Consider the following 17,015-nt stretch of genomic DNA (forward strand, 5'->3'; position numbering starts at 1 on the left):
CACCCATGTGACCCCCACCTGCTCCTCCCAGCCAAGAGCGTTATCCATGGATCTGCTGGGTCTGGAGGAGGAACAGGGAGACAATGCCAGGAAAGGACAGGCCTTGGGGTACTCACCAGACACCAGCTCATGGAGTCCCAGAGCGGTCTGGGCTGGAAGACACCTCAAAGATCAACTCATTCCAACCCCCTCCACGGGCAGGGACACTGGGGGAAGGTTTCTCCAAAGCTGGAGCCTGCAGAGAAGCAGCAGGACAGCCCAAGCACCCCCACAGCGCCAGCAGAGCTCACTGCAGGCAGCCAGAACAACGTGTGCTGAGCCTGTCTCACACAGACCTGCTCCAGGAGCTGAGCCTGCCCTCTGTGCTTTGTTTTTCCTCCCCCTCCCTGTGTTTCTATTTAAAGGATTCATTCCCACAGCTGGAAAGTTTGTGCAAGCCTCGGTGGCATCACGGCGCTGCCGGGGCAGCAGAGCAGCAAGGAGAACCCTGAGTTATCCAGGTCCCCCCCACTGCAGGGACACCCAGGGACACCCAGGGACACCCAGGGACACCCAGGGACAGAAGGATGGACAGAGGAGGGGGAATCCATGTGGAAATCCAGGAGGCAGCTCTGGGATCCTTGTGCAGAGTCCCTCCCCTGGGCTGTGAGTGCTGCAGTTCGTTCAGAGAGGGGTTAATTATAGTGAGAGGTGATAAATAAGAGCTGAGATTTGTGTTGGGTTTGCTTTTTTTTTTGCCCTCTGGCCCACGAATCTTCCTTCCTAAAAGAGAAATGATCCCAGGACTTCAGGAGGTCTGGCCTCAAGGGATCAGGCACCCAGCAGCTTTATAGGAGGTGGAGAGCAGAGATCTTAAAGGCTGAGCCTGAAAGGCCAAGAGGGGAGAAAATGGAGCCTCTCTGCTCTGGAGCCAGGCTGAGAGAATTGGGATTGTTCATCTTGGAAAAGAGGAGGCTCCAGAGGAACCTTTCAGCACATTCCAGTGCCTGAAATGGCTGTAAGAGAGCTGGAGAGGGACTTTGGATCCAGGTCTGGAATGACAGGACAAGGGGAAATGGCTTCAAATTGCCAGAGGGCAGGGTTAGATGGGATATTGGGCAGGAATTGTTCCCTGGGAGGGTGGTGAGGCCCTGGCACAGGGTGCCCAGAGAAGCTGTGGCTGCCCCTGGATCCCTGGAAATGTCCAAGGCCAGGTTGGATGGGGCTTGGAGCAGCCTGGGACAGTGGAATGGGGTGGAATGAGATGGTCCTTGAGGACCCTTCCAACCCAAACCAATTTATGATTCTGTGATTCTAAAATCAATTGCAGTGTTGTAGATGTAAGAGGTTACCCAAATTCCTCCTTTGGGTTGTCCTGGGCTGGTGCCTCCACGTGTCACCATAAGCCTTTGTCACACCCTGCTCCGTGCCTCAGTTTCCCTGCTCTGGAGCTGGGCAGAGTCACACACAGTGGGTGCTGCAAAATTTGCAAAAGCAGCTCGGATGGAAACTGCTGGAGTTTGCTCCAAAGAAAAATAAATCCTTGGGAGGAGATGTTTGCTTTCCACACAGAGTTTCAGCCCATCATTAAAGCAGAGCCAAAACTGCCTCTTTTGGACAAGGCCGTGGGGAAAGATTTCCACTTCTCCAGCTGAACAGGAAGGTTCTGCAGCTTCCCCAGAAATCCCATCACTGCTGATGTCCCTGTGGAGGAGAGGACACCTCTGGCCACCCCTCTGCCTCCACCCAGCCACACCCAGGGGGTCAGGGAGAGTCCCTGGAACCGTCCCTTCAATGGAACAAACACAGTAACGACACAATAACAACACAAAAATCCCCTGAGGATGCCTGAAGACCTGCTCGACCAATTCTGCTCTCCAGGGCCATTTTTCCTCCTGTTTGGTCCTTCCCTGCTCCCCAGATCCCACCCTTTGCTCACCCTCGCCACTGTTTGCTCCCCCTGGAGAGGATGAGTTGTGCCCACGCTGCTGTCACATCCACCCTCGGCTTTTCCTTTGAAAAGCTGGAAATGCCATCCTCATCCTCATCCAAAGCCATCCTGACTGAGCCCCTCCTTCCCATCCCATCCCGGGGTGCACCACTCCTGGGAGAAAAAATGGGATGACACTGTCAAAAAACCCACTTTTGGTGAAGTGTCAGCTCCATCTCATTGGAAAAGGGTGGATCTCTGTCCTTGGACATCCAGATTTGTCTCATTTCCAAGCCAGCAGCTGCTTTGGAGTGTCCTGTGAGATCTGGTCTCGTCCTCATCCCCTTGTGCTGCCGCGTTACCAGATCCCATTTTCACCTTCTCCCACATTCTGGGTGCTCCCAGAATTCGTGTGCTTGGCCTCAGTGCCAGGTGGGAATGAGGCAAATTCCTCCTGCCTTTTGTTTCCTGAAGGGAGGAAGGAGCAGGAGTGGGAATTGAGTCCAGTTTGGGACAATCCCAGCCTGTTTTGGGGTGCAGCTCCCCAAAAAGGGGCTGGAGAGGAGCCAGGTGGTGGCAAACAGCCCCTGGATAGTGAGAGGGGATGGGAGAGAGTCCAGGCAGGCAGGTGGATCCCATGGCTGGATTCATCCTTCCCAGAGCCTGTTGAGGAGGGATTTTAGGAATGCCAGGAGCAGTTTGGCTGCGTGAGAGCGGAGCTGGCACCCATCCCCCAACACCTGGGATGAAATCATCCTCCTGGGTGGGGGGGCTTTGCCACCAGTCCTAATTAGACACAGCTCCCTGATTAGCGCCTGTGCTTGGACAGAGCATCGGGGGGGCTCCATGGAGGGGGATGGAGGCAGAGGAAAGGCCCCATCCCTCTTTTCCAGAGGGGCCAAATCCACCCTAAATGGGGTTCCTGATTCTGGGGAGCACCAGGTGGGGACTGTCACATCTGCTGGGACATCAGATCATCAGGCACTTCTCCTGCTTCCATGCCTTTTGTGTGTAACCTCACACATCCCATCATCTCATCATCCCATCATCCCATCATCCCATCATCCCATCCCATCCCATCCCATCCCATCTCATCCCATGGATCCCATCCCATGGATCCCATCCCATCCCATCCCATCCCATCCCATCCCATCCCATCCCATCCCATCCCATCCCATGGATCCCATCCCATGGATCCCATCCCATCCCATCCCATGGATCCCATCCCATCCCATCCCATGGATCCCATCCCATCCCATCCCATCCCATCCCATCCCATCCCATCCCATGGATCCCATCCCATCCCATGGATCCCATCCCATGGATCCCATCCCATCCCACTCATTTTTCCTTCATGCCCTGAGTGTTGTTGGACCCCAGTTCCTCACCACAAAGGCACAGTGATGTTTTTAGGGTGTTCAGCTGCCTGAAGGCAGACATTGTTCATGTTTTGCTTATTTCTGGCCCATTCCCAAAGGTGTTGGAGTCCATGGAATTGCCCTGAGCACAGCCTTTCCCTGGGGTCTTTGGGGTTTCATTCTCAAACAGACTTGAATTCTAAAGGAACGGCTTCAAACTCCATTCAGCATTCAAAAACTCAAACATTCCAGGGTTAGATGGGGTATTGGGAAGGAATCCTTCCCTGTGAGGCTGGGGAGGCCCTGGCACAGGGTGCTCAGAGAAGCTGTGGAAGTGTCCAAGATCCCTGGAAGTGCCCAAGGCCAGGCTGGAGCAACCTGGGATCGTGAGTGGGAGGTGTCCCTGCCCATGGCAGGGGGTTGGAACTGGATGATCTTTAAGGACCCTTCCAGCCCAAACCATTCCATGGTTCTGTAATTCCATGGTTCTAGGGGATTTTGTCCACCCTGAAATTAATCAGAGTCAAAACCCTCTGCAGCTTTATTAAAAACACCCCTAAATATTCTGATATTGGGTGGAAGGGGTGGATCCTGGTGGTTTTTAGGGTTTTTTTTTTCCAAATGAGAGGCTTCCTGGCAATATTTGGCAGTCTCTGCTCACTGAAATCCCCACCAGCATCCAGGACGTGCAGATGTGAGCAATCCTGGATTCGGGAGAGCCGGGAATCGCTGCCTCCAGCTCGGCCAACAGCACCTGGAGCTGGGAAATACTCGTGGGGTCCGGTGTGACCCCAGTCTGCCCTCACTTCCCACTAATTCCAGCAGCTGGGAGCACATTCCCAGTCCTGGCTCCACTGCCAGGAGCACAGGGACAGCTGTGGATCACAAATATCCACGGCTGGAGGGAGCAGAGCATCAGGCAGGACACGGGGAGACAGGCAGCCCACCGGTCTCCATGGCAACCAGTTCAGGTGTCACCGAGGGAGGGATGCAGGTGGGGATGCTCGGGGATGCTGCACTGCCAGGGATTTGCGTTCAGCAGGGAATGGCAGCTCTGGGGCTGGAAATCTCCTCTGGCAAATGTCAGGGGGAGCTGGGAAGGGCCTGGGCCAGCTCAGTGTTGTGTTTGGCTCGGCTCAGCCGGTGAGCTCACGTCTCTGCAGAGCCCTGGCCGGGGGGTGACAGCAGCCACGGGGCTGGGAGGAGCTGGGTGGGCACAGGGGGGATGTGCTGCTGGTGTCCTGCACACCGGGGACATCCTGATCCCTGCCAGGACCTGCCAGGCCTTTGGTGTCCTTCCTTCTCCATCCCCAGCGCTGGCTCCAGCTCATCTCTCTTAATAGGATCATGACAAGATGCCTGAATATTGGCCATGATGTTTTCCCAGCTGCTGGCACAACCAGACACTCTCCCAGGAAGGTGGAGAGGGAGGAAAAGTGAAGCAGAGACATTTCAGCCTCCAGCACAGCCTTTGTTTTGAGTGCACCTGAAGCCTTCCTCTGTCCCCCTTGGATCTGCTGCCCTCCTGTCATGATCTGCTTCCAGAAATGTTGAACAATTCCCCCTCTACCCAAGGGACCTCTTGGATTCTGTGGTGGCACCATCATTCCCATCCTGATGGGTCCCTGCCCTTTTTATGTTAAAAAATTCATTTTTATTTAGAGCTGTTGGCAGGGAAAGAGCCATGGGAGCCCAGCTGCAGCCACACCACTCAGTGTAGGATTTTTCCTCACAGAAGGTGTCTGGACATCTTAAGAAGGTGCCAAATTCAATATCCAGAGGTGGAGAGGAGGGATGTGGTTCCTGACAGCCTGATTTAAGTCCTGCAGAGGAAGAAAAACTCCTTTTTCTCCTTTTTTCCTGGCCTCGGCTCAGAACAGGCTCCATGGAGCTCAAGATTTGATGTTCCCTGTTGAGCTCCGGTGGCTGGGAGAACAACAGGACTCCTGGCACGAGTCAAACCCACTGGAGAGGATCCTTCTGCCACATTTCTGTCCAAGATTACTGCCTGGAGTGGACACAGGGGATGGGATTGGGAGGAAGGGTGGTGGTGAAGCCCAGTCCCTGTGAGGGAGGGAGCCCCTGGTCCTCACTCCAGATGATCCCTGAGCATGTGAAACGTGGGGTGACCCCATATCCTCACTACAGAGCTCCATGAGACTTTTAGGGGGGCGTTTTTGTGCTGGAATTTTTCCTTTTCTGCTCTTCCACAGGGAGAGGAGCCCCACAGGCTGAGGGGATGTGTCAGGTCACTCCCAACAGCCTCGGGTCCAGAGCCTGGGGTTGTTCCTTGGGTGGGCTTTGGGAACAGGACAAACAGCTGGGCTGACCTGGCTGTTTGTGAAGCTCCTCAGAGGTTAGAAGTGAAGCTCAGGCTGGATAATTTTCCTGGCATAATCAACCTTCTAGCAGAGAATACCAAGGTCCTTAGCAAACATCACTGGTGCTTTGTGCTGTCTGCACAAGCAGTTTGCTTTGCATTCTGCCTTTTTTTCTATCCCATTTCAATTTACCCAAAATATCTCGGCATGCTGGTGAGTGGCAGCTCTCTGGGATGAGTGTGCATGTGAATATACTTCTGCTAAGTCAGTGTGAATCCTTTCTGCCAGTCAGGCAAATAATGACAGCAGGGAAAATTAGCAAGGGGAAAAAGAAGACAAAGGCATGCAGCATCTCTGGAGAATGACACAGCAGCCCAGGAGAGCTGACCTGTGCCTTTCCCACTCTCCTTGACAGGGTCCTGTGGAGCTGGGTTGTTCTCCCTGTCCTGCCCCTGGGCCATCCTCCTCTGCTCCTGGCTCTCCAGACCTTGGGGATATGGGACAGCACACCAAGCCCACTGTGAGCTTCAGAGCTGTTCAAATCAGAAAATGAAATGAGTCAGGATCTGCCCAATGAAACTTCCAAGGAAAAACAGGTGTAATCCTTCTAGGAAAGAAACCTGAAACTGCACAAGAGTAGGAGCCATCTGGCAGATTGATTCCTAAGGATCCCAAAGGCCTGGTGGTGGTGATGAGGATGATGATGATGATGATGATGTGTATTTTTCTGCTGTGTCAGTCCATCTCTGGGATGTGAAACCACAGCAGGGCTGGAACAACAGCAGGGTTGTGCTGTGTCAGGTCCCAGCAGGGTGACACCAGCACGGTCAGCACCTCTGGAGCTGAATCCCAAAGGGAAAGAGCTGGAGAGCAGCCCTGGGACAGGATCTGTGCTGCTCCTGCTCTCTGCTGGGGGGACAGGGATGAACCAGCCCCAGGGCTCAGCTTGGGAGTCAACAGGGACAACAAAGTGGGAGTGCTGGGTTATCCCCCCAGTGCTGAGGGGAATAACGCTGGGATTACAGAAGGGCTTGGGTTGGAGGAGATCTTAAATCCCATCTTGTTCCACCCCTGCCATGGGCAGGGACACTTTCCACTATCCCAGATTGCTCCAGCCTGGCCTTGGACACTTCCAGGGATGAGAGCATCAGATCGAGCAGACAAATGTTATTTATTGACACAATAGAGCAGCCTTGAGAACTTGATACAACCCCTTCCAAACACTGCCCTTGCCCTCCTTGAGCAGCACTTCCAGCTCTGCCCTGACTCCAAGGAACTGTGGCAGGTTTGTGCTGAAAGTGGGAATGGTTTCCCAGGGCCAGAGGGCAAGATTAGATGGGATTTTGGGCGGGAATTGTTCCCTGTGAGGGTGGACAGGCCCTGGCACAGGGTGCCCAGAGAAGCTGTGGCTGCCCCTGGATCCCTGGAAGTGTCCAAGGCCAGGCTGGACGGGGCTTGGAGCAGCCTGGGACAGTGGGAGGTGTCCCTGCCGTGGCAGGGGTGGAATGCGATGGTCCTTGAGGTCCCTTCCCACCCAAATTCTGTGGTTCTATGGGAAACCCCTTCCTTGGAGCTTTCCCTGCTCACGACCTGCCCAGGATTCACCCGCTGTGAGTGGCATCAGCCACAGATGGAGGGACACGAACCCGGCGACAACTCAGTGTTAAATCGCTCCTAATTGCCAGAAATTCTGGGTGCGAATCCCCGGGCCGGGCGCGATGCTCTCGGTGCTGCCGGAGCCGGGCTCTGCTATCAAGGCCCATTAGCAGATGCTAATGAGCTGGGATTACAGCACAAGTGCTAAGAGGTTTACTGGGGCTGCCAGGCTGGCAGCAGCCGGATTCCCGAACACTTCGGAGCCTCTGGGTAGGAGCAGCAGGATCTAAACTCCCAAATAATTCCCTGCTCCGGCTGCTCCGGGCCGGTGGCAGCTGAGCTCTGGTGATGCTGCGAGGATTTTGCTGTCGATCCTACCGATTTCAGTGCATCCAGGAGCGATTTCTCCAGGGGCTTTCCCGTCCTGCTAAAAGAAGTAAAACTCGGCAAGGTTGGTTAATTTAACCGCGGTACCCCGGTTGTCACCTCGATGTCGCAAGGCTGGGCACAGAGCTGAGGAGCGGAGCAGCCCGGGCTGTCCCCGGCTTTTGGGGAGCCCAGGGAAGCCGGGAGAGGGGGATGATGGCCGGGATGCGATCTCTCTCTCACGGCTCTCCCCAACTCGTGGTCGCTCTCCAGGATCTGGGGGATGCTTGGCTCCCGTTGCCATAGCAATGCTCCGCGGGAGGGGGGATGCGAGATCTGCTGCTGCCATCTCCTGGAGGAGCCGCGATGGAGAAGGGGGGGTTTAGGAAGAGCACGGGCAGGTCGGAGATGTCTCGGGCAGGGCTCAGCGCAAACCTGGGCAGGGATGTCGGTACCGAGTGGTCTGGGCACAGCAGAGCTCACCTGGGGCCCGCGGATGCTGGCAGAACGTCACCCTGAATTCCCATGGCCATGACCACAAATCATAAAGTCATTAAAGTTGGAAAGGCCCACAAAGACCATCCAGTCTAATCATTGTCCCAGCTCTGCCAAGGCCACCACTGACCCTGTCCCCAAGTGCCACATCCACATGGCTTCTGAATCCCTCCAGGGATGGAGACTCCAGCACTGCCCTGAGCAGCTGTGCCAGGGCTGGACACTCTTTTGGTGAAGAATTTTTCCTAAATATCCAATCTAAACCTCCCCTGGCCCAGCCTGAGCTGTTCCCTCTCCTCCTGTCCCTGTTCCCTGGGAGCAGAGCCCGACCCCCCCGGCTGTCCCCTCCTGGCAGGGAGTTGTGCAGAGCCAGAAGGGCCCCCTGAGCCTCCTTTTCTCCAGGCTGAGCCCCTTTCCAGCTCCCTCAGCCTCTCCTGGGGCTCCAGACCCTTCCCCAATGTCCTTTTTGTCACAAGCAGCCCAGAAGTGACAGAACCCCCAGCACTGGAGGTGCCCCAGCAGTGCCAGCACAGGGGACGGGCACTGCCCTGGCCCTGCTGCCACCCCAGAGCTGGGACAACTCAGGATCCTGCCCAGAGCTGTTATATTTTGGGAGCTTTGGGCACATCCTGTGCTGGACTGGCCTCCTTGGGAGGACCCTGAAGAGCAGCCCTGGGATGGAGAGTGGCTGCTCTAGGAGGAGAAGTCTGGAGGAGTGAATCCCACGCTCCGTGCACCGATGGAAGCGGCAGCGAGGGAGTGAAGGCGGCAGCACAGGGTGCAGATGGGAGGGGATGGCTGTGAGCTTTCTCTGCCTGTGTGGAGGCACCACAATGAGCGTGGGACGTGTTGGAGCTGCAGCTCAGCCTCGTTTCTCAGGGTTACGACCAAGAGCTGAAGCTTTGCTGCACTTTCCCATCTGTTCCCATCCTTCCCATCAGCAGGAGCTCATGGAGATCGGGGATCCCAGCCCACAGGATGGAAACCTCCACCTTTCAATGGCTCCTGGCCATGAAGGTGACACGAGGCACGTGCCAGGCTGTCGGATGGCAGGGACACAGCGTGCTTTCCTGTGACTGATCATTTTAGGGACAGAGTGACAGGAGCTGGAACGTGGGATTGCTTGTGCTAAAGGCCAGAGGCACTGAGGTATTCCATGGTTTTAAATGGGGTAGCCTGGCCCTGTGCTTGGTCACCATCACCCAGGGAGAAGTGTCCCCAGGAGCTGCCAGGCTCCTGTGGGATGTCCTTGTCCCACCCTGGAGTTTTGGTTTGGCTTTTTTTCCTTTCTCTCCAATGTTCCTGCTTTGGAGCAGAGGAGAGAAATTTGGATTATTGGTGCTGCCAGCCCAGCTCCTCCTGCAGGGGTTGTCCCATCCCAGCCTTTTCCTTGCTTGGACATCCTGGCCCCATGATCCTGCTGATGCCCTCGGGCACCCAAGCCCTGCCCTCCCCAGAGAGCTCCTGCCCAGCAGGAGAAGATCACACACAGCATTCCAGAGGAGCATCTTCCCAGCAGGAGGATGGGGAAAACCAAAGCCACACCAGTGTCCCCCAGCTCTTCTGGGTGTGGGAGGTGGCCCAGAGGTACCAGCAGAACCAGGATATCCATGTCCTGCTCCAAACCAGGATATCCATGTCCTGCTCTGAGACCGTGGCACCCACTCTCCTGATCCCAGAGTCCCCTGCCAGGCACGAGCACGGCCACTGCTCTGCTCTGTCCCCTGCCCTGCACTCGATGCTGGCAGGAATTTTCCCCTGAGACAAACCAGGAATCTCTGTCCTGTGCAGGGACCCCAGATCCACCTGGCCAGGAGGTGTTTTAGGAGGTGCCCATCCTTCCTCCAGTTCACATCTGAGCACACAGCGAGATCCCCTCTGCAACCATCCCAACCCTGCTTTGAAATGAATTTCAGGTCACTACAAGATCTGAAAAAGAGAGACCAAGGAAAATTGCACCTCTCTGCTGCTGGACTGCATCCCCCAGTGCAGGTCTGCACAGGACCTGTGGGTTTTAGGGATATCCAGCTCACTTCAGAAAGGGAAGGCCAGGTACTTGACTCCAAAAGAGAAATGAACTGGATTACTGGACAATGAATAAATCTGGAATTCCTCTAATCTCATCACCCAACCAGCTCATCCCGGTATGAGAAGCCTTTTCAATCATTTTGGTTTGGGTTGGAAGGGACCTTCTCTTTCAGGGACACTTTCCACTATCCCAGATTGCCCCAGGCCCCGTCCAGCCTGGCCTGGAACAGCAGGATGGGCGAGGAAGGTGAAACTAAACCTGGGCCAGGTGGGCTGGGAAGGGCTGGGGCACTCCAGGTGTGGGGTTGTTTTATCTTAGGCCAGCTGAGGAGCTTCCAAAACCAAGCCCAAGCAGCAGCTGATGTCACTCTTTGTTCCACCTTGTCCCCAGGGATAGAAAATGTCATGTTTGATGTATCCAGAGAGATCATAAAATATTCTTCTGTCTTTAGGGCAGGAAGGAGATATTTCTCTCCTCTTTTGTTTTTCTTTTGTATCAAAGAAGATTAAAAGAATTGAAGTGCCATCCCTGCAGTGCTGCAGGCACAAGACTTCCCTGGGTATCAGCTTTTTTTGCAGGGATCCCTGCAGCCACAGATTGGTATTAATGATCTGGATTCGCTTTTGGGGTTAAAAAGAAAGAAATCTGTGAATGCAGAATGAGGCTGTTCCTGTGCAGAGGGGAATATTGCAGCTTTGTGATTCACTGCCATCTTGTGATATTTAACATTTTCCTAAAATGATGAACAGGCAACATGAATTAGAACAGAACCCCAAACAGAAAGAAAAAAAAAACCCCAAATCCATAGTTACAGAGAAAACCCAGAGACCCTGAGGGTGATGGGTAGAAAAATTCCTATCACAAAGAAATAAAATAAAAAGCTGTGACATTTGTGGCTTTTATTTTTTAACCTGTAAACACTTTGCATAAACTCCATTCTTCCATCAGACAAGCTGGAGTTTTCCTTGAGATCTCACCTTGTATGTTCTGGAGATGATGTTTTCAATCTCTTTTTTTTTTCCCTTTGCCTTTGGGTAGAATGGCAGTATTAGGACAAGTTTGCTCCAATGAAATAATTGTAATAATAGTAATAATAGTAATAATAATAGTAATAATAATAGTAATAATAATAGTAATAATAATAATAATAATAATAATAATAATAATAATAATAATAATAATAATAATAATAATATTTTCTTCCTTCCATGTACAGCCAGAGCACCTCCCTGGGAGTCCTGTGCTGCACAATGCATGGTGAGGTTTAACAGAAAACAGAGTTTGAAAGTCAGATAATAGGGGGATGTTCCACCTTTTTAAAACTGATGAAAGTAGACTGGAGGAAGCAGCAGGAAGCAAAGCACCACCAGCACTTGCAGAGGGGCAGTGGGAGGAGCTGCCCTTGCCCTCGGCTGATTTTGGTGAGTGATTTGCATATGGATCATCCCAAAGTGAGGAGCCCAAAATGGAGTGTCCAGAATTTGGCTGTATTTACCATCTGACCAGTGTTTTACTGCCCTGTACTTGGTGCTGACTGTGCCAGACCGTCAGGGCTCAGCCCCAGCTGGCAGCTGAGTCCCACAGGCTCCTCCCAGGGAATGGGATGAGGGAGGGAATTGGGATAAAAGTGAGAAAAGTCATGGCTTGAGGCCACAGAATGATGGGATGGTTTGGGAAGGGACCTTAAATCCCATCCAGTCCCAGCTCCTGCCATGGCAGGGACACCTTCCACACTGTCCCAGGTTGTTCCAAACCCCATCCAGCCTGGCTTTGGACATTTCCAGGGATCCAGGGGCAGCCACAGCTTCTCTGGGCACCCTGTGCCAGGGCCTGCCCACCCTCACAGGGAACAATTCCTGCCCAATATCCCATCCAGCCCTGCCCTCTGCCACTGGGAAGCCATTCCCTGTGTCCTGTCCCTCCATCCCCTGTCCCAAATCCCTCTCCAGCTCTCTTGGGACTTCAGGCACTGAGAGGCTGGAGGGAGATGAAGTTTAATACCTAAACACTGGAGTTTATTGGGTATTAGGAGAGGAGAACATTCCAGTACCCCCAGACTGTTCCACCTCTCCCCACCCAGGACATTGGGGACAACTCCCAGCTCAGCTAGGACACCCAGGGATGTCTCTCTGGGATATATAAAATATATTAAATGTGTGTTTTGAACTCAGCCAGTCAAGTCAGGGGCACAGACCTGAATTTCCTCCCCCTCCACTGCCACAGACAGAGACTGAAACAGCAGCTTAGCTTTGAATTGCCTCATTTACAAACCATCCAAACAAATGGCCTGCAGTAGTTGTGTTCCAGACTTTCAACTGCCTCCTGGGACTTTGGAAGTGAATTCCTAGAAAACACCAAAACTCCTTTAACAGAAAAGGGAGCTGCAGTTGAACAGTGGTGGCTGTTCCCCAAGGCACAGGGGTCAGAGCACCAACATCCACCTGTCCTCACCTCAGGAAACTGAGAAGTTCAACAATTCCTTCAAGGCAGAGGAGAGGTTGTTCCACAGGACTTTTCAGCAGAGTTAGAAGCCCCACTCATGTTTTTTGTTACCTGGCTCGTGTACATCCCCAGCCTCACAATTCACATGCAGCAAAGCACCCCAAAATGAGAGATAAATGAGTTTTCCTGAGTGCTGAGAGGATGCAGCTGGGTTAAAAGAACAGGAATGGAAATGCTGGGACAGCAGAGCAGCTGCTGGCAGAGCTCAGTCATGTCTTACCCCAACCATGCCCCTGCCCATTTCTAACACAACCCCCTGCAATTCTTTCAATATTGTTGGTTTTATTACAAGAGTAGTTTAAGACAGAACAAAAAAAAAATAATGGCAAACCCAAATATTTTTAAAAAATTTAATATGAAATCTGTAAGTAAGAGGCTTTACAAGCCTCAAACATTAAATAATCTTTTTTCTGGCTGTGGTTGTACAGCACTCAGGATGTGCTGATCTTTCACACCAACACGTGGTGCTTGGTGGAACTCCACTCTCCTGCAATCTCACATCCAGCAGCAGTGCAAAGATTAAAAGGAAATGTTCCCTTCCATTGTTTTATTGCTGTCTCATCCCACTGATAACGTGGTTTTTAGTCTGCTCAAGTTATCTCTAAGTTTGGCAGACACAAAACCTCTTGTCCTCCCCAATTACTGTTTATCCACATAAATTCTGCTGATTTCAGAAAGGAGAATGAATGAATGATTAAAAAAATAAATATTCTTATGCAGGAAATACACTGACCCGTACAATTAATACATTAATAATCATTAACTTGGAACATTAATTGCATGACTCAGAGTGTCTGAAGTCTTTATTTAAAAACCCCCAAGCCTGCAGAACACAGAGGCCACGGGATGGGGATGTCTGAGGCCTTCAGACACTCTGAGCTGGCTCTGACTTCAAAGGATGAATCAGCAGGATCTGCCTGGTATCAGCAGGACTGGCCTGCACAATGAATGAGCTCAGTGAGCCCTTCCCTGGAGGGGTTTCTGTCTCTTGGCCACAGGGAAATGGTGCAGCTTGTCTGCAAGCAAACTTTTTATATTACATAAACCAAGGAAAACATATTTATATAGCAAAGGTTTCCTGAAATAGCCCCTGGAATTTTAAACAGAGCAACAATTCTTTCCAGAGTTTCAGGATGTGTTTCAACACATGTGAAATGTTTACTTTTTACTCTTTCCTTCCAACCTGGGTACAGCAGCCAAAACCTACACACCTATGGCTGTGTCCATCACAAAGTTGAACAGTTAAAGTGCAGAGCAAGCTTGGAGAATCCTGAATGTTACCAACCCCAAATCTATTGGATACAGACTCTTCAAACAATAAAAAGTTTGTTTATTGCAACGTGAGACTGGCTGCCAAGGGATAAATTACTGATCTTCCTGGGCTGCATCAGTGTTTGAGCTCCTGGCCAGTCTCTTGTACAATCAACTCTACCATTCAACAGCGCTTCTAAGAGAAGGAAAAGCGAAATTTCTGAGTTTGCAGCCGATGCTTCCAAAGAGCATCCTACCTTCAGGAGCCACCAACGGAGCGGGCAGCTTCTCGTTTGCTTTTAATTACGTGGTTTATTCATTAAGAGGTGAAAGCCCTGCAGTGCTCTGCTCAGGCCATGGTTGGAGCCACGGCTCTGCTGTCAGGCTGGAGGTTGATGAGGGAGTTGCTGGCCTGGGCCAGCTCTGCGATGGAGACTCGGCCTCGCTGCTTGATGTACTGGGCCACGGCTGCCATCTCCTCTGCAGTGATGTAGATGAACTTTCCCCTGTCGTCAATCACACCTGCAGGGCAAAGACAGCACCCTGCACTCAGCACTGGGGCTCCCATCGCTTCCCAACAGGCAGCACACACTGGCTGGGAAGGATGTTCCAGCTGAGGCAGCACTTCCTCTCTAGGCCAGGCAGGTTTTTATCTCCTGGCCACTGCTGGGTGCTGGAGCTGGGCTGTGCCAGCAGCCCAGGGCTCTGAGAATGCTCATTTTGCTCAAATGACAAACACATTCTGTGCACTGGGAACAGCTGGCTGAGAGCTCCACACCAGCTGCTGCAGGTACCTCGTTTTCATGGACTCACAGAATGTTCTGAGCTGGAAGGAACCCACCAGGATCATCAGTGCAGCTCCTGGTTCTGCACAGGCACCCCAACAATCCCACCCTGGCCCTGAGAGCATTGTCCAAACTCTCCTGGAGCTCTGGCAGCCTCGGGGCTGTGCCCATCCCTCCCTGGAGAGCCTGGGCAGTGCCAGCACCCTCTGGGGGAAGAACCTGTCCCTGATCTCCAACACAAATCGCCCTGACACAGCTCCAGCCATTCCCTGCGTCCTGTCCCTGTCCCTAACCGAGATCAGAGCTGCCCATGGGGAGGAAGCTGCAGAACTTGATGAATCACCCCTCAGCCTCCTCTTCTCCAGGCTGAACAAGCCAGGTGTCCTCAGCTGCTCCTCACATGGGTTCCTCTCCAGACCCTTCCCCATCCTGGTAGCCCTGCTTTTTTGGTGCTCATGCTCTCAGCTCAGGCAGCTGCTGGAGAAAGGCAGAACAGGAGGCTCCTGAGAGCCCTTGTGGGGCTCAGCTCAGCCTTTCCAGCTTCCCCTCTGACAGGGAATGCAGCTCAGCCTCCATCTTTCTGTTGCTCCAGCCAGACTGAGAACAGAACTGTGTTTTTACGTATTACACCAAAGCAGAGCCTCCCTGGCTCTGGGCACAGCCAGCCAGGACAGCACACATCCTTATCCCTGGATTTTTAGGCACTTTTAGGGCATTTGAAAGGGTTTCCATGTGTATTTGCTGAGAGAGTTGTTCTCCAGCCACGAGCACAAGATCAGGTCAATAAATGTCTGTGCTGGCACCTTCCTCTACTTCACCCTTGGAAAGAACAAGGCTGCCCAGCACTAAACCAGCCTTGTTCATGCTCACTTTCTGCTGCCATTCCAACTTGGACTGGCTGGCTACAGGGCTGGGAACAAGCACTTCACTGACTCCAGCATCCTGCAGTGCTCTGGGATGCTTGCCTCTACCCCAGTCCTGGCTTTAACCACCAGGCTTGGAAACCACCCCAAATCATCCCACTGATCCTCTCAAACTCAGATTTCAGAAGGCCCCATTTGCAGCTGGCTGCTCAGCAACCCCAAAAAAGCCTTCAGCAGATGGGTAAATAAATAAAACATAAAGATCTAGCTATCAAGTCCTACTAGATCCTTGAAACAGGAATGACACTGGAATTCTCTCTCTCTGCCACAGGGAAGGCATTTTCTGCACCACCACCTCTTCACCAGCTACAGAAAGATCCCCTCTGTGCTTTGGCTGTCACCTGTCAGGGTGCCATCTGCCATCAGGTCCTGGATTCTGTTAATTGCATCCTGTGCAGAAGAGAAAAGGGAATAACAGCCTGATCAAAAGGGGAGCAAAAACCATTTCACATGTTCAGATGAACTACAGAGGTTTATATTGAAATCCCTCAGGATTAAGGAATTCAGTACTCCCACACAGAGAGGTGCAATCAGCCCTTTGTTCTTATGAGGGATAATATTTTTTCTGCAGTTTGGGATATTCAAATTAAATTCCTTATCCCTTAAAAGAGACTTTTATTGCCATGACTTGCCTGTTTCAAGGAACAGGGGGTTATAGGAATCTCCCCATGGAAAGGCTGTGCAGTGCCATCAAGTTCCATGAAGCACACTGAGGTCCTTCTCCAAGGCCCTTGCTCAAAAATTCCACACTTTTTTCTATCTTTTCCTGCTCCTTTTAGGAGCAATCCTCTCTCACCAACCCAAAGGAACAACTTGCTGAATTTATGGCTGGGTTTACTCTACAGTTACTCCAAGCATGCAGTTCCACTGCACCTTAAGTGTTGGTTTCTACAGTTTTACCTCTCTCTTTTTCTTGTTGTTATAAGACTGCAGAAAGGAATTGTAATTTGGATTTTAAACAGATAAATTCCTTTAAGTAACCCACTGCACATTAAATTGAGTTCTGGTTTAAGAGGGAGGCAGGGACTCAGCAAAAATAAATACTTCCACCCCAAAAATCAGTGCTTACCTGTGTCCTTAAACCCAGATGTGAAGCCAAGTCCTCCAGCTGGATAACCTTTGTTTTCTGTGGAAACAAACAAGGGCTAAGCTGATGAACAAGAAAGTTGGGCTATTTTTTTTTTTTCCATTCAAATAAAAAATGCATTAAGCAGACACAGCAGAACCTGTCCCTTTAAGTAACTTTTCCTCGTAAGCACTTTCCTCTGATGAAAAAATCTCGAGTTACCTAAAGCAGTGAGCTCTGTGGAAAGACTGAGTGCTCTGACCCACTTAGGGCAAGACTCAAACACATCTGCCAGTGCTGAGCCTGGACTTTTCCTTACTTTAGGATGAGCACAAGGAACAGCCATGACTCTGTTCCCCCACTTCCTGAGTTTCTCAGCTGCTTCCTTTAATTTACAGTGTCTTTTATCAAGAT

General features: G+C 51.9%; 1 protein-coding gene across 1 annotated transcript in view; it reads right to left on the reverse strand.

Moving 5' to 3' along the window:
• Positions 1-12,841: 12,841 nt before the first annotated feature.
• DDRGK1 (DDRGK domain containing 1) overlaps positions 12,842-17,015 on the reverse strand; it is a 33,436-nt gene continuing 29,262 nt past the window's right edge. The window contains exons 7-9 of the mRNA XM_058838395.1: positions 16,605-16,661; positions 15,877-15,925; positions 12,842-14,349 (exon numbers count right to left, since the gene is read on the reverse strand). Coding sequence (XP_058694378.1) covers positions 14,177-14,349; positions 15,877-15,925; positions 16,605-16,661 — 279 coding nt within the window. The 3' untranslated portion in view covers positions 12,842-14,176. The remainder of the gene's footprint in view (positions 14,350-15,876; positions 15,926-16,604; positions 16,662-17,015) is intronic.

Source organism: Poecile atricapillus, chromosome 4 (genome assembly GCF_030490865.1).
Source record: "Poecile atricapillus isolate bPoeAtr1 chromosome 4, bPoeAtr1.hap1, whole genome shotgun sequence".
NCBI classification, from domain to species: Eukaryota; Metazoa; Chordata; class Aves; order Passeriformes; family Paridae; genus Poecile; species Poecile atricapillus.